Below are 21,708 nucleotides of genomic sequence, written 5' to 3' on the forward strand. Positions count from 1 at the left end.
TCACACACTACACATGGACCATTTGGGACCTTTTCCAAAAACTGCCGACGGGTTCACGCATGTCTTTGTCGCAATTGATGCCTATTCAAAATTTTGTTTTATATATTCCGTAAGAGGAACTTCTGCCTTAGAATCAGCTCCATGTATTGGAGATATAATAACACTCGTTGAGCTTCCACACGCATAATTACCGATAATGGATCTTTTAAAAAGCTACAAGGCGATCCTTCAATGGCTGAATGGCATATCCAATGGCATTTTGTAACTCCGTTTATGCATCAAGCAAATGGCCAAGTAGAAAGGTATATGCGCTTAATTGCCAACATGTTACGAGTGCAAAATGAAATATCTCAAGAAACTACCCAAAAATCCCCTCACTTGTTGTTTGGATGTAACGGCCGGAATCCTGAAACTCAACGTATACTCAATACAGCAACAAATGAAGACTTGGTTGAAAAGGAAGATCGACGCGAAGTATGGTATGAACTAGTCAAAACTCGCCTGGAAGAAAATGCTCAAGTACAGGACTTCTACAGGAATAGCCGAGCGAAAATTGCCAAGGTGTATGTACCCGGTGATTTCGTACTCTTACAACGCTGGCAAAAATTAACAAAAAAATTGGAGTCTGGTTGGAAGGGTCCTTACAAAGTCACAGCTACACTAGGTCATGACAGATATGAATTGACCAAAGTGGGAAAAGAATCACTGACTAACTGCAAGACTACAGCAGCAGCTGCGCAAATGAAGTTATAACCGAAAGCATGGTGTCTGGAGGACTGTTCAGACCTTCTTGAGGGGTTGGAAGCTGAGTGTGACCAGGAATCAGATTCTAAGAAAACTGGTTAGTATATAGTATTGATGATGGTGATGAGCCATGTTAGCAATAATATTTTCAGTAAAATTAAAAGTATTTATTCATAATGTCATGATAAAGGTTGATTGTGACTACTAGATTTTACCTTATTGGTGATGTTTAAGATTTGTTGTGATTGAGATTGATTCAGATTGTTTTATGATAAATTGTTGAATGTGTATAGTGAGACTGTTATAAAGTTTGAAGCTGATGTTAAGTAATCTAGTTAACCTGAAGGGTTGTTAGAATTGATTTGGTGAGGCTTGAGAGCTGCCATGTTTAAAGCTAGTGTTGAGTAATCCAGTCAACCTAAAGGGTTGTTAGAAATCTTTAAAAGTTTTGGAATCTGGTAACAGTAGTGGCTATAATTAGACAAGCTTGCTGAAGTGTATTTATTAACTATTCGTGAACATGATCTGTTTATGCTCAGTCCCGTGTTGCACGATGGTTATGCATTTTGGTAATGCACTTGTGTTACCAGTCGATTCCACAAACTAAAAGAAAATAAGTCAGATGAATTTGTTTTTACCATTCGTGCGCATGATATGTTTATGCTCAGTACCGTTTTTGCACAATGGTTAAAGAAATTCGGTAACTACAGCAGTAGTTATCGGTCAGTTATGCAAAGTGACAAGAAAAACTGGTCAGTTGTACGCATGATATATTTATGCTCAGTACCGTGTTTGTACATTTTGACCGAGAAAGGTTATTATATTGCACTGATTTTGTATATATCTTTTTCCAGAAGGTGTTTCTCTGGATGGAGAAATCGGGCCGAGAGCGTCCTAAAGTTCAGAATGGCCGTGTTAGCAACCTGGCAAAATCCTTTATGATGATCGAGCAATTTGGCGGATCCAAGCGTAACTGATATCCGAGAGACGACTCGAGTTCAGTTCTACGCAGGCCTCGCTCGTAGCTGCTTTATTGTCATATATTTTATAAGTTTATTATTCATATGTTATTATATATTTTTATAATGTATGTACATATATGTGCCTTTTTAATTAATAAAATCTAAGAAACATTCAGTTTTTTAAACTTCCCGACTTGTTTCGGACACATCACGGGATACTAAAAGGAAATAGTTCTGAACAAAAAACAAAACGACAAACAGACACAGAAAAAAACTTAAAAAAATTAATATAAGGTACACTTACAAAGGTTTAAAATTGGTATCAGATATACGCCCGAGGGTTTGATTCTATATCAAAAAACCGTATATTTATTATTATTGTTTTTTTTTTAAATATAAAATATTATTTTTTTTGTTAAGACGACTTCTTTTACCAAAATACTTAAACACTAAAATGATTATATTAAGGTATTTAATATATAGTTTTATCTAATCTATTTCTTAAAATTAACATCAATTTAAAAACTTCGCATTAATTTCTCACAGCCATCAAATTTAAAAAATAAATCAATTATTCTCTTCAATAAGACACTAAATAACAGTTTTATTGTTTTATTTTTTCCCCGATAATGATAACGATTTGTAGGTTTAAATTAATCAGGTATATTTTTAGTGGTTTATTTGTGGAAAAAATTAGATTGATCAAAAAAATAATAATAGAAGGTGAAAACATTTTAAGGTTAATTAAACATGATATGACGCCTTAATGGAATACCAAACTGAACAACCTGTGACCTCTGAACATATTCGAAAATAAAATAATTAGTCAAGTTAATTAACCCAATAACAGGCATTGCTGCGGGCATTCTGGAAAATGGTTCAACGACCAATAAATACAATAATTATTATTAAATGCAGGTGGGCTTAATAGTATTAATAAAAGAAGAATAACGTTTGAGGAATTTACAGCTATTTTTTTACAGTTTAAAATGAAAAGGTTCAGGCTTTTGTTAATAAATTTTAACGACTTTTTGATTTACATGCGACGCTTGGAGCTTGAAGATAAGGATGTTTATCATGAATATCTTGGAAAATAAAAGAAATACAAAGATGGTTAACTTAGAGAAAAATTGCGCATTTTCAACCCTAAAAAATATGCCGTTTAGAAAGTTTTAAGGTTCCGCGTACTTCCGGAGATATATCTAAAACCGAAATTTGCCGGTTTCATTTTTATTTTTTTTTCTGAAGTTATTTAAAGAGATATGAAAAAACAAAAGACATATTCTCATGGCTACTTTTTAATCTCTACAAAACAGCGTTGAGAGTTTCGTTTTGGAGAAACCATCATCAATTTAATTTTTTTATATGGCGCGTAAAAAAAGTATATCCTGTATTAAATACCATATTTTATTACGAATACCATGATGTATGACACAATATGATTCTGCAATATTTAAATTGGAAAAAATTGATTTTTATTCAATTCTGAATGTTTTGTGGTGAACGTTCAGAAAATGTCAAAATAATTTTATTAAAATATTAAAATTGTTTTGTTCAAATTTTATATCCTATGCTACAACAACGCCGCGCCGTTTAAAATAGTCGTATGTATTTAAATAACTGTCTAAAGAAAACATAACCTGTATAACTTAACTGGACAGAGTCCAACGCCTTGCATGTCTCAGCATAACGGATTCCATGCGAACGGCGCCAACTAGAGCGCTTGAGACTCTGCTGAGCCTTCCGCCTCTGGACGTCGTTGTGCAATTCGAGGCAATGAGGACTGGGTACAGGCTATACGTCCTCGGCGAACTACGTGCTGGAGAGACCGGTCACGCAAAAATCGGGTCACGGGCCATACAGGAATGTCCTCTCCTTCTGATGGGCAGTGACTGCATGGCTCCAGTGACTGTGGACTGCGAGGGATTCGTGACGCATATTGCAGGCAGAGAGGAGTGGCAGCATTCCAACAGACCTGCACTGCTAAACAGGGGGACCATCTGGTACACAGATGGCTCCAGAATGAATAACAGAGGCTCTGGATCAGGGCTTTGTGGTGGAATCCCACATACCATTAGGACAAACTGCCTGGGGGAGCAAACTACTGTCTTCCAGAAGTATTCCTGTATTAAAATTTGGACAGAAAATCCTAAGCTGCGGACACTGCAGCCTATCAATATGCTCAGACAGCTGCCATTAAAGCTATTATGGGTAAAGGTAAGCTCCAAGCTTGTACGTACCGAAAGTCCTGGGGCCGTATTCTTGAAACCATGTGAGAATCTTCGAATGCGAACAAAGTCGAGCGGCAAAATTCGCATACGAATTTAAAAGTGCATTTTTGAACAGCATTCGAAATTTCACAACATGAAATGTAGTGGCAACGTAGCAAAGTCGTGTGCTATTGAAAGTCATGTCAAACGGGATGAAGACGATAAAGATTTTTTAACCTAACCTGGAATTTAAGTTTAAAAACATCAGGGAATTTTGAGGTTTTCTTCATGGCCTTTCTTGGCTTTTTTGAATTGACTTTTTTTTTAAGTTGGATTCAAAAAATAAAAAATATTGCGGTTTTGTATCGAGTGAGTAAAAGAAAGAATTAATTTTATTTATGGCAGAGCACCCGGAATTAAAGTCGGGCAAATTCACCCAAGATTATTCAGCTAAAACTGCAAAAGCCTTGTGTTGTGGACAAAAGTATCAGACAGATTATACAGTCTCCCTGGAGCACATCAATTCCATCGTAATAGGCTTGTATAATTTATACAAGCCTATACTCTATATAATTTAATAAATTGAGCATCTGAATACATTTCAAATGGGTGAAGAAAATAAGAGTACATCCTATTCTTTCGATCTGCTAGAGTTTCAGTCTCTTCCAGTGTATCGACGACGTTTCTTTGCACAAGGTTGATTAATCTTGCCATTTGATTATGGTTATTTTTTTTCAATAAACAACAAAAAAACACTACGAAAATACTAGTTTATAATCAAAACAAGACAAGTGGCAAAATCAAATTGAAAATCGCACACGAACTTTGAAATTCGAATGCTATATATCCACTTATCCACTCGAGACACTGCATGCGAAAAAGTTCGCATACGATGCGGTGGAAAATACGAATATCGATTTTTCGTGCGAAGTCCTCTAATTTCATATGCGAATGAGATTCGAATGGTTTCAAAAATACGGCCCCTGGAAAAACTGGTGCAGGGTCCAGCTTGGCTGTATCCTGGCCATGCAGGTAACGAGGAAGTAGACAGGCCAAAGCGCACATAGGTGGGCCCTCTGCCTGTCTCACCAAAAATCTACTACGCCTAAAAAGACGCGAAATTCGGCTAGTGACAGGTCTTTTAACCGGACACTGGCTCTTAAGAAACCATCTCCATACCAGTATTGCGGACAACCCGGAATGCCGGTGGTGCTGGGAGGAGGATGAAACCGCTGACCATGTGGTCAGAGAGTGCCCAGCACTCACGCGCGCCAGGTTCAAATACTTGGGTAACACCTTCAGTGCACCGAGTGACTTTAAGTCCTTCAGACCAGAGAGCCTTATCGGTTTTTTTAAGGCCATTGAGCTCTGGTAACCCCCGGTAGGGCATGACGGGTCCACCAGGAGTCCTATATGCACAACTGCCTTGGCAGCTCACTGGTTTGACAATTTCAACCCAGTATAAAAATTTTGAGACGATTGGTTTCGAATCATCAGCAGTATGGTGCATTCAAGAAACCTGTATTGTCAATAAGTAATAAGTCCTGCATTGAAAAAAAAAAGAAAATAATGTATAAGTATTAGTTTTTGATTGTTATGAAATGATTTGGTAGTAATTGAAAATCCGGAAATATTTGTTAGAAAAATTGACAATACCACTGGAGTACCAAAATCTAATGTCTATTTTATTTCGAGAAAACAGAAATTCCACCCGTTTAAATTCATAATCTGTCAAGACCTTAAACCAAGTGACCCGGACAGGCGAAGAACATTTTATGAATGGTACACCAGGAAATGTCAAGAAAATTAGACATTTCCCCATAGGATTACCCTGTCGGACGAGAGTATCAAAGAGAGAGGTTACAAATAATGAAATTTTCTTGGTCAAGGGAAAATCCCTCAATAAAACGAATGGCTAGACATCATCACCGTTTTGGTTTTAATATGTGGGTGGGAATTTTTGGAACAGAATAAATAGGCTCATTTTTTACAACAATTCCCTTTTCCGAAGCACTATTGCTATGCAACTTGCGATTTGGAAGAATGCTTGGATAACTTACCGCTTGCAAAGGTTAAAAACTGTTGATTTCAGCAGGACGGTGCTTCCGCCCACAAGGGATTATCGGGAAAATTGACAAACACATTTAATAGTTTCGTGGCCCTCTTATTCGCCGGACGTAACTCCGCTGGATTTTTTCCTCTGGAGGTATTGCAAAAAATGTGTTTAGAACCGTGTTTTTGAATCTGTGGATCAGCTAGGGAGAATAGTTTTTGAAGCATTTAAGAGCAATACACCTGATATGTTAAGAAATGTTTTAAATCCGACAGTTAGATTGCGTCTATATTTGGAGAATAATGGTAATTTGTTTGAACATTATCTATAAGCTAAATTACTTTTTTTTGGATTTCTAGTAAATAGTTCTTAATCAATTTATTTAATTAACTACCAATTCTCTCAACAGTGCCAATAAAATTAAATCAACTAATTCCAGCAGTTAATCACTAATAGTTTCAGGTGGAGTTTTATAAACTTTGCTTTTTAAATACTACCAAAGAAAAAAAATAAGTGGTGTTAAGTTAAGATTGCTCACACAAAATTCAAAAATAGTAAGAATCCCATGGATTATGTTAATTTTTCAAATTTGAGGAAGAAATGTAAAACTCTTCGTGATGAATGTTTTAGGTCATATATTGAAAGATTAAATACTGAAATTTCTCATGATCCTTCTTCATTTTGGAAACACATCAATAGATTACGTAGGTCTGATTCATACCCCAATAGCATGCATATGGAAGCCGAGGTTGCTGGTAATGGTCAAGATATTGTAAACTTATTTGCCAGGTATTTTGAAACTACATACAGGCAACCTGTCCGCAAGACTCCTGACTATAAATTTGATTACAGTCTGGATTTAAATCGCATCTCTTTTTCTTTATTGGACATATTTGATGAAATCTTACGCCTTCCGAACAAACATTCTTTTGGCCCTGATGGTATCCCATCTGTTTTTCTTAAAAACTGTGTGTGCACTCTGAGTAAGCCTCTGCATCACCTTTTCAATCTTTGCTTGACATCAGGCAAATTGCCTGATTATTGGAAGGTAAGCTTTTTAACGCCAATTCATAAAAATGGGGATAGAACTGATATTTGTAACTATAGAGGTGTGTGTATTCAGTCTGTAGTTCCTAAACTGTTTGACAGGTTGTTTTCTGTGCGATTTTCGTGGCACTGTAGGCGATTGTTTAGTGATCATCAGCATGGTTTTTGTCAGGGTAGATCTACGGTGACTAACCTGTTGACTTACCAGTATGATTTGATTGGTGCTTTTGAGAGGTCTGTACAGGTCGATAGTGTGTACACAGACTTCTCGAAGGCCTTTGATAGGGTTGGTCATGAACATCTGGTTCAGAAGTTTGGGGCTATGGGCCTTGGTAGGACTTTGGTCGAGTTTTGTCACAGTTTTTTGACTGGTCGCACACAGTTGGTCAGGATAAGTAATTATATTTCTAATGATATTGAAGTATCTTCAGGCGTGCCTCAAGGTTCGCATATTGGACCGGTCTTTTTTAACTTGTTCATAAGAGATTTGAGTGATGTAATTGTTCATTCAAAACATCTTGCTTTTGCTGATGATTTTAAACTGTATAAAGCCATTGAGTCATATCTTGATGCTGAGCTACTTCAATTGGATTTAAATAGTGTTGCTGAGTGGTGTAATAGCAATAGTCTGGAACTGAATGTAAAGAAGTGTGTATGTATTTCGTTTGGTCCTTCTAATAAAATTATTAATTATCAATACACAATCAACAATAACGAACTCAAGTCAGTTAATGCAGTTAAAGATTTAGGTGTTCTTTTTGATACCAAGCTAACTTTTTTGCCGCACATTTTGAATATTATTAACAGGAGTATGCGTAGTCTTGGTTTTATCACTAGAAATAGTGTACATCTTTCACCTTATTGTTTCAAATTACTTTATTACTCTTTGGTACGTTCCTTGCTTGCGTCTGTAATTTGGTCCCCTTATTATGATTCTCATATTGAACGCCTTGAGGCTGTACAAAGAAGATTCTTAAGATCCCTTGCTTATAGAGCTGAAGTTAATATTTTTCGTAATTATTACATCGACTATAATGCTATCAGTGTCCAATTTAACATCCCTAATCTTGAAGTCAGACGGCATTATTCTGATGCTTTAACGTTTTATAAGATCTTAAATGGTTTATATCATTGTCCTACCATCTTGGAAGCAATTCCTTTTAACACCTGTCAAAGAAGGATTAACTCTTCTATGTTTCGTTTACCCTTTCATTCGGCCAACTATGGGTTTTTTTCTCCACTGACTAGGACTTGCGTTTCTTTAATGAAAATAGTTTGGATCCATTTTCCGGCGGCTTACGGTCATTCAAATCAAAAATAAATAATCTTACACTTTAACCTACGTTCCTTGGATAGTGCTAAGTTTTTAGCCCTGTTGATGACTGTTTTTTCAGAGGTTTTATCTTGGTATATATATATTTTTTTTGTAATTCTAGTATTGTATTTATATTGCTATATTGTCTAGTATTTTGTATTATCTATTTTGTTTTTGTAAACTGGCTCTGCCGTATATTGAAATATATAAATATAAAAAATAAAAGTCTGGCGACCGTGCGGGCCATTCAATAGCACCACATATGCCAATCCACATCCCTGAAAACTGTTCATTAAGCCACTGTCGAAGCGTCAAAGCGTAGCTCGGGAGAGCTCCATCTTGTTGGAAATACAAATTATTTGCGTTTAGTATCATAGAACCATTTTCATCCACTTGGTTTATTAAATTTAATAAATGTATAAATTTATCCAGTCGAATTTTCTTCCAAACAAAAATGGTCCGATGATTTCGTTACCATAAATTCCTGCCCACTGGATCATTGATCCATGGCTTACCTTTATTTTTCTTAACTTTAATAGCTGCAAATTCGTCAATTAAATATTTGAGTTAAAAATGTATAACTTTTCGTCTATATTAGGAGAATAAGAAATTTTGTCCCATGGTCGACATTTAAAATATTTGGCTAATTTTTTCTGTACAAACATAAAAATAGCATAAATAACACAATGATCAGAAATCACAGTTGAAATTGGTATTGAGTTGCTACTTTTAAGGAGAGCACTGTATTGGTTATTATCACGTCCAATAGGCCACAAGAAATATACCGCAAACAAAATCGGGTAGGTTCTGTAATAATCTGATTTAAATCAAATCTACATTCATAAGACAACTTAACCTGAATAAATAGGTTTAGGGTTTAAGAAAGTCAACATTAAAATCACCGGTATAAGCAACTTTCTTTTAAAAAAAGGTACCGTTAGGGGAAGCCCAGCGATATAGGGATATAACAATAACACTTTGCTTCGTATAGTACTTGTAAGCTACAAATTTAAATACCCTGGTTTTTGTTAAATTAAAATATCTTTGGTTTTCTTGAAATGACCCAGCTAATATTATGGAATGACAAGTTAATATTTAACACGATATCAGAACAGAAATAGTCTGTGTCCGAGCACATTTCCTAATCCAAAAAAAACCATTTCGTGCAAAATTGTGAAGTAAGATAATATAACCTTGACAAATTCAGTGATATGAACTTTATAAATTTTTTCACTACTGTATGACTGAAAAATAATAAATACTTACTCTCGTCATAGGCTCGGTCTCTCGTTCTCTAGGAAACTTCTTGTTGGCAATAATAGCAATATTGTTTTGTTCTAATGCGTTTTGCATCAGGGAAATATATTCCGTATATTTTTGTCCGTCTTCGGTCAGAGCTGCCACTCTTTTCCATTTAAACCGTTTGAATAATTCTAGGTAGACGTGTTTATAATGTTTGTTCTCACCTAAAAAGCATAGGTATTAGTATATTTATCTTCAGAGTGGTGCATCAACAATCTACTAATTTCTGCTATTGATAAGCAGGTTTATTTTTTACAAAGATATTCCACAATTTTTGGACCAATACATTAAGGTTTAATCAGTAAAAGAAGTAGGTAAGGCACAAAAAATTTTACACGAGTAACACATTTTTTCTGAAACTCTGTCATATTTATATTATAAGTTAAAAATGAATCTACAGTACTGATTTTGAAGCTTCTGCAAACGATACAGGGTGACTTTATCTAAACAAGGAACATAAAGAATGTTACAGTAGTTCATAATATTTCTATTAGCGTACAATGGTTTGAACGCAAAATAGGATTTTTTAATTACGCCAGAAACGTGCATTTTGAATCTCAAGTTCTCCTCGAAAATTACATCAAGATTCTTAATGTTATTAACTATTTTTAACGGCGTTCCCCCCATAAATAGTTGTAAATTATCCAAGACAATTTTTTTCTTATTTTTTGAAGAGCACATTACAGAACACTTTGGACTAGGATTAGGATTTAATTTTAAATTATTGCTCGACGTGAAAGTTGAAACACATGACAAATCTTCATTCGCCAGTTGCTTCCTTTCAGAAAGATACGACCTAAAGAAGTTTAATGTATTTTTATCGAATCCATAATAGGTCAATTTTGCTAAAAGCAGGCTGTGATCCAACGTATCGAAAACTTTAGAAAAGTCAAGCAATACGAGCGCCGTAGTATCACCTCTATCCGAAGCCTCAATGATTTCTTGAGTAACTTCTAAAAAGGCAGATGTGGTGCTGTGCCGTTTTCGGAAACCAAACTGGCCCTGCGGGATTATGGTATTTTTGTGATAAAGAAATCATAAATCTGTGGCTGAATAAACTTTTCCAAAAATTTCGAAATTACTGGAATAATGGATATAGGTCTAAGGTCGCAGTAGTCCTTTGGACTACTGATGTTAGCTAAAGGCATCATAAGAGAAGTCTTCCAAACATCAGGAAAACAACCTCTTTCCAAACAGGAGTTTATAACATGAGTCAAAATAGGGCAAGATGATAAATACAATTTTTTTCTTTGCGATGCAGGACAAGGACTCATGCAAATAGAAAAGCCTTACATCTGGCTAGAACTTAAACAACTTAAAACTTAAGAAAGTTAAACAATGTCAATATAAAATTAAAGTTTTTATTTTTCAAACTTAACAATGTATTACATTATGCGGAATTTATTTCTTTGGATTGTAAATTCAGATTGCAAATTTAGTAACCCTAAAAACAAATATATAACTTCACTTATGATTTCCACGAATATCGTAGAAGTAATCATATTTTTCACGATAGATTAATGAACCTTAGTGGTGTTTCTATTTCCGAAGTAGTTAAACTTTCTCAACAACAATTTAAAATATAATCTTCCTACTAGAGCCGACCGATGTGTTAGGGAAACATTGGCTATAGAGGCTGAAAATGCTCTGCAGTCAACGGATATATCAAACAAGGACATTTTAAGAGCAAGAATAATTTTCTTTTTAAATCAAAATTGCTTCCCTAACAATAAACAAAGAATAAATCAAAACAATAACAAAATATTAAGATCAATAAAAAAGGAAATGAGGGACACCGATATAGTTTTCACAAAAGCCGATAAGGGATCATGCTTACTTGCCTTAAAAAGGGACGATTACATAAATAAAGTAATGGATTTTCTAAATACAGATGACTTTGAAAAAGTCAGCAGAGATCCCACAGGTCCATTCTTTAAAAAATTAAAAAAAGTCTTAGACATGACCTTGGTAACCTTACAATATTTTAATTCAACAAAACAAAAACTATATCCCATGAACCCTAAAACACCTCTATTATATGGATTGCCAAAAGTCCATAAAACTAACATGAAAATTAGATCTGTGGTTTCCTTTGTTAACCAACCTTGTTACCAGTTATCATATTGGCTTAATAATGTTCTCAGAAATGTCTCAAATTTCAAAGCGCCATATTCTGTAACAAATTCAGTGAATTTTGCCAAGAGCATTTGGAATGTTCACGTTCCAGATACAGCCTAGCTTATATCGCTAAACGTGAAAAACTTATTTACAAGCATTCCACTGGCTGATTCTAGTAGACCGTCTGGTCTTTGTCAAAGAGCTTCTCAAGGGGAAACTTGATTCACTCTTGGTGAAAAATCTACTTTTAATTCTTTCTGCTGTGCTAGATCAATTTTTTTTCCAATTTAACAACCGTTTTTTTTAAATAAAAAGAAGGACTAGCAATGGGCTCTTGTTAATCGCCATTTCTTAGTGAAGTATTTCTTAGTAACTTAGAAACAAAAATAATGAGCAGTAATTTTAAAAATAACATCATCATTTATAAACCGTATGTGGATGGTATCTGTATGATTTGGAATGGAAGTGAGGTAGAGCTTACAAACTTCCATGATTATGTCAACTCTCTTCACTCTAAAATTGAGTTCACAATCGAACGGGAACAGAACAACACCTTACCATTCTTAGATTTATGACTTAAGAGGGGAAAAAATAAGATATCCTTTGAAATATTTTGTAAACAAGAAACAATAGATGATATTATACAAGTTGTTGTTGTTGTGCACTGAATCCTCCGGCGTAGCTACGATGGCTCTTGCCGGTTTCCTGATTTGTTTGCTTTGTTTACGTTTTTGGCGCCTATCTTTTTTTTCTTGGTCGCATCGAGGTGCTCTACCTTGTGATGGCACGGAACGTGGGACTAGACTGACTGACTGGGATGTGGAAGCGTTGGTCATGGTTATAGGCTGGGTGGGCGGCTGGGATTGGTTGGATTTACGGGTCTAGGACATGCCCACCCAGCTCGTCAGTTTTGGGCCGGTGTTGTGTTTACTTTGTTTTTAGATATGTTTTTTTTAATGTTTTTTAGAAAAGAGAAAGATTTTATAATAACAATTTATAAAAGCCGGGTTTGAAGTTAGTTTGTTTAATTTATTTATTAAATTAATCTATTTTTAAATTTATCACATCCTCCGGCAAGGATAAAAGAGTTAATAAAGTATTGTTTTGCAGAAATGTTTTCATCTGTTTAGCCTCCAAACCGAGATATTTTGTATTCTCTGCCCCCCTGAACACAGGGTCCGATGTGGGCTCTCTTTGTAACCCATCGGCGTAGTTTTTTTTACTATTTATAAAATTAGGATTTTTGGGACAGCGCCAATAATTGGCCGGATGGTCGCCGCCGCAATTGCAACACTGGGCCGGTGCTGCTCATTCTTTTTTGCATTCCGTATAAATATGTTTTTCTTTGCATTTATGGCAACGCGGCTCCGCGTTGCAATTGCTCGCGGCGTGCCCAAATTCCTGGCAGCGATGGCACTGTCCCACCTGCCTTATGTTGTTGATTTTAAACGTTTTGAGGCGCTCCACTCGGACCCTAATGTTCATAAGGTTGTCGACCTTGTAGATGTCCTCCTGTTCTTTGTTTATCAGGAACCGAATGAGATCCGTTTGCCTTCTTCGACCTGGGCCGGTGTTAAACCAGCCCATTTCTTGAATGGCTCGAATCTCATCCGGTTCAGTGCATCCTCTATCTCTTTCAGGTCAAAATTTCTGTCAAAACATCTTAAGATGAGGTTTAGCTTCCTATCCTCTTGGAAGAAGGAGTGGAATTCCATCTCCCTCTCCCTGAGGAGAGCAGTCAAGTTTCTATGATCCTGTGCAGTTTTTGGGAAGAGTGCCAAACCCAGCCTCTCCTTAAGTATGTCTCCTTAAGTATATCCTTTTGTACCTTAAGTCTGTTTATGTTGTTGTTCATTATACAATATAATTCAACATCACCGTCCTCACATAAATTTGCCTCTTTCCATTACTTGTTTTACAGGCTTTTTAACATCTCACTTTCTCGTGAAGCTTTTAAAAAAGAATTCCTTGCCATTAAACAATTAGCAGTCAGTAACTTTTTCCCTCCTAAACCTATATATAAAATGCCGGGAGTTTATGAGATTAGGTGTAAAGAGTGCCCTGCAGTTTACGTCGGCCAGTCTGGTAGAAAGATTTCTACTAGGATTAGTGAAAACAAGGCTCAATATAATAAATTTAAAAATACCGATATCACAGTCACCAGATCGGCTTTTGCTAATCACCTGCTCGACTCCAAACATAATTTTCCTGACAGCCAAAATATAAAAATACTTCATCAGTGCAATAAAAGTAAAAAACTAGACTTGCTGTAGACAATGGAAATTAGTAAAGCTTTTAAAAGCTCAGATATGTCTTGTGTTAATGAAAGGTTCGAGTTTGATGGCCACCTAGTTTTTAATAACCTTAAATAATTCTAGACTCTCAAATGATTGTTAGAGTTCTTAAATGTAAAAGTAATGAATTCAATGTTGGAGCATATTCTCTGAGATGCAGTTACTACCACAGGCAGTAGATACAGTGGCTAAACCAAATCAGAACTAGAGATCAGGAGTAAATGTATGATTAAGAAAATATTCGACTGTCTCCGGGCAGTTATCTGAAGAACTATAAACTGATGAAAAATAATCATTTATTTGGTCAGGATTTTGAAGGTTTACAGGTATAGAACGGTTAAAAGAATTTCTGAGACTAAGGTTTTTTATTGCTTTCCATAGTTTTTTACTATTGCTGCTTTTTTGATGAAGTTCCAAAAATGCTTTTTTTTCCCGCCTTATAATCCTGACCAACGAATTTCGTAGTTGCTTGTAGAATAGCCAACCAACTTCTTAAATCTCGATAACCCTTTATTTTTTTCTTTTATGAAGAGTTTAACGCTTTCGGTAATCCATGGAGTATAAGGTTTAGAAATCCTTGAGGTAGTTAATGAGGCATGTGTCTCAAATAATGAACAAAGGTTGCTGGGAAAATACTCGACCTTTTCACCCAGACCATAAATATAGTAAATATTATCCCAATTTATTTCTTCTAGATCAGTAAGAAAATCATTCCTGTCAAAAAAAGTAAAATTGCGGTAAGACCTATATTTATCTGTTCATTTTCAACCTTAATCCTGACGTCACAAACTATTGCATGCTGATGGGAAATTAAATCAGCATTCAAAGTATAAGAACTTACAACACCTGTGGGTTTGTTGTTTGTGTTAGCTGTGTGTTAGCTGCTACACGAGTAAAAAAAATAAATATTTGGCGTCAATGAATATGATATTTACTGAACGTAAATTCAATGAATATAATACCGGTTCATGAATCATTGATCCTTAAAATGAAATAAATTATTTAAAAAAAGTTAAAAATTATAGTAATAATGGTAATAATTGAATACGTTATTGCGCTAGTTTATTTATGATGCCAATATCAGAAGAGGAGATAATAAAAAATATAAGTTTATTAAAGAATGACTACAACTACACAACAACTATATTGCCAAGTCTCTTGCATATCCTTAACGACAGCTACAATACTATGTGAAAAAAAATCGGCAAGTAAATTAATGTTCGTATGAAGATAATACAATGATCCTTCTGTAAAGGTATTGAGTCTGCAAAATCCAGCTTATAAATCACTTTTTTTTAACATCTGCCTTACTTTTCTAAATACTCCATAAAAATGTACACATCCCATACAATAAATGAAAAAGAAATAAATTTAACCAAATTGATAAGAAACTTACTTACCTATGGTACGAAAAAAATACGGATAAACCTCCCTGTTCGAAAAACTGGCTCCTTCCGCACTGTAGGATATAACCATAATATGGTAGTGCCTGGACACGCCCGCCAAAGGTTCAACGGTATCAGAACATGCGGGACCCAACACACCAACCAAATTCTGGTAGTAATTTTGGTCCACAATAAAATCGATGAAATTCTTCATAACGTTATCGGCTCTGCACATTCCATTCGTTATCAGGATCTGTAGTTTATAGTCGCTGAGAATGGTATTGTTATTGTTGATTGCTTGCCGTGCCATTAGCGCTCCATTAATTATGCCTCTTCCGTTGTAAGAAGAATGACTAAGAGGAAAAATTCCACCTAAAAAATACATAATTGGTAAGAAAAGGTAGATCATGTATCTTTATCATCCAAGAATCATTAATTTGACTCAACAACTAAAACTATTGATGATAGCATCGCAAAAGTTCACCAAATTGTCTATAGTGTAACAAAATTCGGGAACGCACTTTTATTGTCAACGTCAAAAAAAACACTAACCTAACTCGCCTTGACTGTCGTTTAATTATTTCCAAGGTAAAAACTGACTAAACAATTAAAACTGAATGAATTGTCACAAAGCGCGTCCTTTTTAAAACCCGATGGAACAGTTTCGAAATATTTTGAATTATCCTCATTGTTTTTGCCGAAAGAGACCAAGAATTTTAGGAGAATACTGATAGTCAAAACAAGCAAGGATACAAATTCTAGAAAGTTAAAACTACTTTTGGGATTTACAATAATATAACCTAAATTGAGGCCAAAATGGGGCCCTCAAACAAGATGAACTACTTAAAAACTAGACACTATAGGTAAAAATAATAAACCAAACGTAAGTAGAACCCTAAATAAACGCTACGAATCAACTTTAACTACAGAATACATATAAAATAGTACAAAAACTAGGAGAATAATTAATGTATTTACATTTTCATAATGCTGTTCTCCTCTCAAGTTTGATCGTCCAAAATGTCCGATCAATCAACATCTCCAGGGTCAAACATGGGACTACCTGAGTCATGCTAGGGCGCTAACCGGACGATATTTACAATTTTTAGCTTGTCAGATGTCGCTGGTACGGATGTACGGTACACCACGTCGTTGATTCTGGTGATCACATTGAATAGATCTTCCCAATCCTTCTGGAGCTTTGGTGACTTGCCCTTCGTCCTCCGTGGATTGTATAACCAGACTTTATCCCCAGGATTAAAACCGGTAGAATTTGCCTTTATGTCATAACGTGATTTCATTCTGTTACTGTCTACTTTTGCAACTGTATGTATGTATGTACTGTAACAATTTGCAAACGCTCTTGTAAATGGTCGACGTACTCCTCAAGAGTTTCAGACTTATACAGTCTTCCAATAATAATGTCCAAAGGTAAACGAAGTTTATCACCGAAGACAACTTTTGCCGGGCTTTTTCTAGTTGACTTATGGATAGAAGAACGATATGCCAATAGGAATGGTTGTATACAGGTATTCCAGTCGGTTTGCTTAAAGTTTATCATCATCCGCAAATAGGTTTCAAATATGCGGTTAAATCTTTCAACCATTCCATCAGCCTGAGGGTGTAGGGGGGTTGTACAGGTCTTATTGATTCCCAGTAACTGGCATACTTGTTGGAATATTTGTGACTCAAAGTTCTTTCCTTGGTCTGAATGTATCTCTCTGGGTACACCAAATCGACAAATCCAGTTCTGGAACAGCACTTCAGCTACTGTCGTTGCTTCTTGGTTTGGAATCGGATAAACCTCGGGCCACTTACTAAAGTAATCCATAGCAAGAAGAGCATATCGGTTTCTGGAGCTACTAGTAGGAAAGGGTCCTGCTACCTCTATGGCAATTCGTTCAAAGGGTGCACCAACAAGATACTGCATCATCTTTCCTCTTGTCCGGGTTCTTGGGCCCTTGCTTGACGAACACTGCTCACACTGTCGGCACCAGCGTTCAACATCTTCATGACTGTTCAGCCAGTAAAACCGTTCTCTCACTTTTGCCAAGGTCTTACTAACTCCAAAATGTTCTCCGCCGAAACCGTTATGAACAGCTTCAAGAATCTGAAATTTCTGGCATTTGTGGAATCCGTTTTCGAGAAAGGACTGTCAGATATTTCTTTTCTTTTTCATCTACGCTCTCCCAGACTCTTTTTAACAATCCACCTTTTATAATCAACGAGTTCCATTGACACCAATAAGCTTTCAGTTCTGGAGATTTGTCAGAAATATCTTTCCATTCTAATTTTAAATTTATCCAGATTTCAGTTCGTAAATAAGACCAAATACTGGGTCATCACATTGATCCAAGTAAATATCTCTGGATGCTGTTTTGATTCCTTTTTAAAACAATGTTGACATGTTTCAATACAGGATCTTCTCGATAAAGCATCGGCGTTTTGGTGATATTCGCCTTTCCTACGTTCTATTGTAAAGTGATACTCTTATAATCGTTGAAGCCACCTTGTTATTTGCCCTTCGGGTTATTTGAACTGAAACAGCCATTTCAGAGGAGCATGGTCAGTTCTAAGGATGAATCGTTGACCATACAAATATTTATGGAAATGTTCAATAGCCTTTACTGCTGCCAATAGCTCTCGTCTGGTGACACAATAGTTTCTTTCTGGTTTTGATAACGTTTTCCTGAATTAAGCTATCACTAAACTTGCTCGCATATCTTCATATTTTTGTGATAGAACGGCCCCAATTCCAACATTCGGTATCCAAAATACCTTTAAGCTAGCGAAGTTTGTCCAGGAATCAGATATGTTAAAATTAGAGAAGCGAAATTTCTTAAAATCTTCTGTGCTAGGTACAAAGACCCAGAAAGCTTCTTAACTGGTGTTTTTCAGTGGGCCATGGCCAATTTTCGATTGCTTTTACTTTATCTGGATCAGTCTTGACACCTTTTTCTGATATTACATGGCCAACGTATCGAACTTCTTTTTGAAATAAGCAACACTTTTTTAGGACTTAGCTTCAGGTTGGCCTCCAGAGCTTAACAAAAACCTTTTGAATAATTTTGAAATGATCTTCAAATGTTTTTAGGTAGCTGGAGCATTGCAGCTCCTTTTTAAGATTATCTTTTAAATTCAGTAAGTCATCTTTCATGATCCTTATCAGGTCTTCATTTTTCTTCTTCAGGTCAGTTTTCCTGTTTCTTGTCTCGTTCTTCTTGTTCTTCCCTCTGTTCACTGTCTCGTTCTTCTAGTTCTTCCCTCTGTTTACTGTCTCGTTCCTCTTGTTCTACTTTTTGCTCGTCAAACTTCCTTAATAGCAGCTCCATCAATTTCTCGGTCTCCATCTTGGCCTGACTTCTTGTTAAAGGCATCCACTAAAATGAGCTTCCTAATATCCTTTACTTCTGACACTAATTGTAACGAAATTCGGAAACACACTTTTATTGTCAACGTCAAAAACACTAACCTAACTTGCCTTGACTGTCGCTTAATTGTTTCCAAGGTAAAAACTGACTAAACAATTAAAACTGAATTATCTTCATTGTTTTTGCCGAAAGAGACCAATAATTTTAGGAGAATACTGATAGTCAAAGCAAGCAAGGATACAAATTCTAGAAAACTAAAACTACTTTTGGGATTTACAATAATATAACCTAAATTGGGACCAAAATGGGGCCCTCAAAACAAGATGAACTACTTAAAAACTAGTCACTATAGATAAAAATAATAAACCAAACATAAGTAGAACCCTAAATAAACGCTACGAATCAACTTTAACTACAGAGTACATATAAAATAGTACAAAAACTAGGAGAATAAATTAATGTATTTACATTTTCATAATAATACGATCGTTAAATTTGTGAAAGAGATAAACAGAATGAGTCGGGAGAAACCCACCAAACATCTAAGTGAGTATTGTACCCGTGAAAATAATTTAAAAAACCCCATATATTCTTATCCGATTCTCATTTGTTTTTAAATTATAGTGTAATTAAAATGTTTTAAATAGTTAGAAGCAGTATCTTATCACAAATGCTGGTACCGATTGTTCGGTCTGTTTTCTAGTTTTGATATGTGCTAGTGTGATTGACGCGTTGTATGATTAAAGCCCTATAAAATGCCACACATTTATTCAAATATAGAATATGGAAATATGGTTTTTATTTTACGTTACGGCACCACAAGCCAGTGGCTGAGACATAAGGAGACGGAAAATAAGGTGGCACGATTCTTAGTATGGGGCTTGCGCATCTTCCCATATTCTTAATCTTAATTAATTATCTATTACTATTTCTTAATTAAAAGCTTTTGATACTGTAGATCATGAAATTTGTATAAAAAAACTTGGCAATTACGGTATCCCAAAAACTATTAAAAAGTTACTTATCAAATAGATGCCAATTTGTAAAAGTAAATGGAGTTGAAATTTGTCAAAATTGTCAATGTCAAAAATGGCCTTGGATCCGCTCAAATTTATTACATATGTAAATAGCCTATTAAAACTTAACGTCGGAAAAAACTGTGAGTTATTGCGATAATGTCGTAATTTTCTATACGGCGCAGACATCGCAAGAACTAAAAATCCTTGCAGAAAGAGACTTCGTGATTATTTCTGGTTTATAGGCAATAAATTGTCACTTAATGTTTTAAGTTGTATTAAATATTTAGGAATTGTTTTAGACCAGCGTCTAAAATAGGATATAAAAAAAATAGAATCACGCTAACATTTGACTGAAAAAATACGAGTATTAATCTCAAAGTTTAAATATTTAAAGTTTTATTTAAATACAAAACTTTTATCGATTTACAAAGCACTGGTGCAATCACAACTGAGTTATGGTATATCTGCGTGGGGGGAAGTAAGAGGTTGCTATCTTGAACAAGTAAATGTCATTCAAAAATCGATTATGAAAATAACTTAAAAAAAAAATAAATGTTAATCAATCGTTAATCTCAGAAAATAGTACCTAAGTCGAAGTATCAAAATCTAAAAACGAAAACTAATAAAGCTAATGATTCTGAAAGAGAAAGAAATGATGTATTTAAAAGGAGAGACTCTATTGGTAGACCTCCCCCTACTTCGCGCAAGGGATCCTTCTCGTCCGATGGATAGAACACAGCAGATATTGGAATCTTCTTTGAGAACATTACCGAAAAAAGGAACTAAGCGAAGTATCGTTTGATATGCAAACAACTGAATCTAAAAGAGAATGTGACCTACAGCAAACTATCCCAAGTATTAAATCCACCAACTTGCTGGGCAAGGTAGATGAAATAGCAATGAAGGCAGGAGACCTAGTACAATTTGGAGTGGCAACCCAAAATGTACACAAGACCGTCAAAGCCCTAGCATCCGAGATTAAACACATGATTGAAAAATTTAATATCAACGTAATAAGGATGGAAAAGAAAAACAGTACGAAGGACAAAGAATACAGGAACTACATTGAAAATCTGGAAAGCCAAAGTCGCACAAATGACACTGAAATCGTAGAGTTAAAACAAAAGATGGAGAGACTAGAGACATTAAACATTAAACTCGAAAAACAGAAGAACAAAGAAACGGAACAGTCTTCAAAACCATAAAGGAGACCGTCTCACTTCTAGAAGGCTTATACCTAGAAACCTACAAAAAATGCGAGCAAACTATAAAAAGTCTGTGGTCACCTGCTGCATACAGCATCACAGAACTAGAAGAAAGGTCAACAATCGGTCGCAGGCCAGATCATCTCTTTGCCTTCAATAAAAGACGGTCATCGATAAGAAATGCAGTAGGACTAGCGGAAGAAATTTCAAACAGATTTCCAGAACTGATGGAGGAAGAACCTATAGAGTCCGAAGGAGGATTATATCTAAACCTGGAAGAAGTAGTAAGATACAAAACAGGAGGCACAGACGTTCAGGAAATGAAAATCAACAGCTCAAATAAGAACATAGAGGCATCTATCAAACAAGTACGCCAAACTGCTAACGGAAATCTACTGCTCAAACTGTGAGACAATATCGAATTAGACAACACTAAAGAGGAAGTAGCAAAAGCTCTGGAGGATATGAGGGTTCGAGCTATGGGCAAAGGAGAAAAAACAAAAACTTTCTTCAATCGCGATCTGGATATTGTCTTTACAGCTGAAGAAGTAAGGTATGTGTTGACGAAAGAAAGATTGATAAGAAACTGGGACCACATAAAACTCTCAGTAAATAAAAATCCGTATGGTGGGCAATCCGCCACCCTGAATATTATAGAATCTGAATCCGTACATATTCAAGCA

The 21,708-nt window shown here is 35.5% G+C and overlaps 1 protein-coding gene across 4 annotated transcripts in view; it reads right to left on the reverse strand.

Moving 5' to 3' along the window:
* Positions 1 to 21,708, reverse strand: part of LOC126746095 (retinal guanylyl cyclase 2-like) — a 407,445-nt gene that overhangs the window by 147,737 nt on the left and 238,000 nt on the right. For all 4 annotated transcript variants that reach the window (XM_050454204.1, XM_050454203.1, XM_050454205.1 and 1 more), the window contains exons 7-8: positions 15,446 to 15,802; positions 9,598 to 9,797 (exon numbers count right to left, since the gene is read on the reverse strand). In XM_050454204.1, the coding sequence (XP_050310161.1) occupies positions 9,598 to 9,797; positions 15,446 to 15,802 (557 nt within the window). The remainder of the gene's footprint in view (positions 1 to 9,597; positions 9,798 to 15,445; positions 15,803 to 21,708) is intronic.

Source organism: Anthonomus grandis, chromosome 17, assembly GCF_022605725.1.
Source record: "Anthonomus grandis grandis chromosome 17, icAntGran1.3, whole genome shotgun sequence".
In the NCBI taxonomy this organism is placed as follows: domain Eukaryota; kingdom Metazoa; phylum Arthropoda; class Insecta; order Coleoptera; family Curculionidae; genus Anthonomus; species Anthonomus grandis.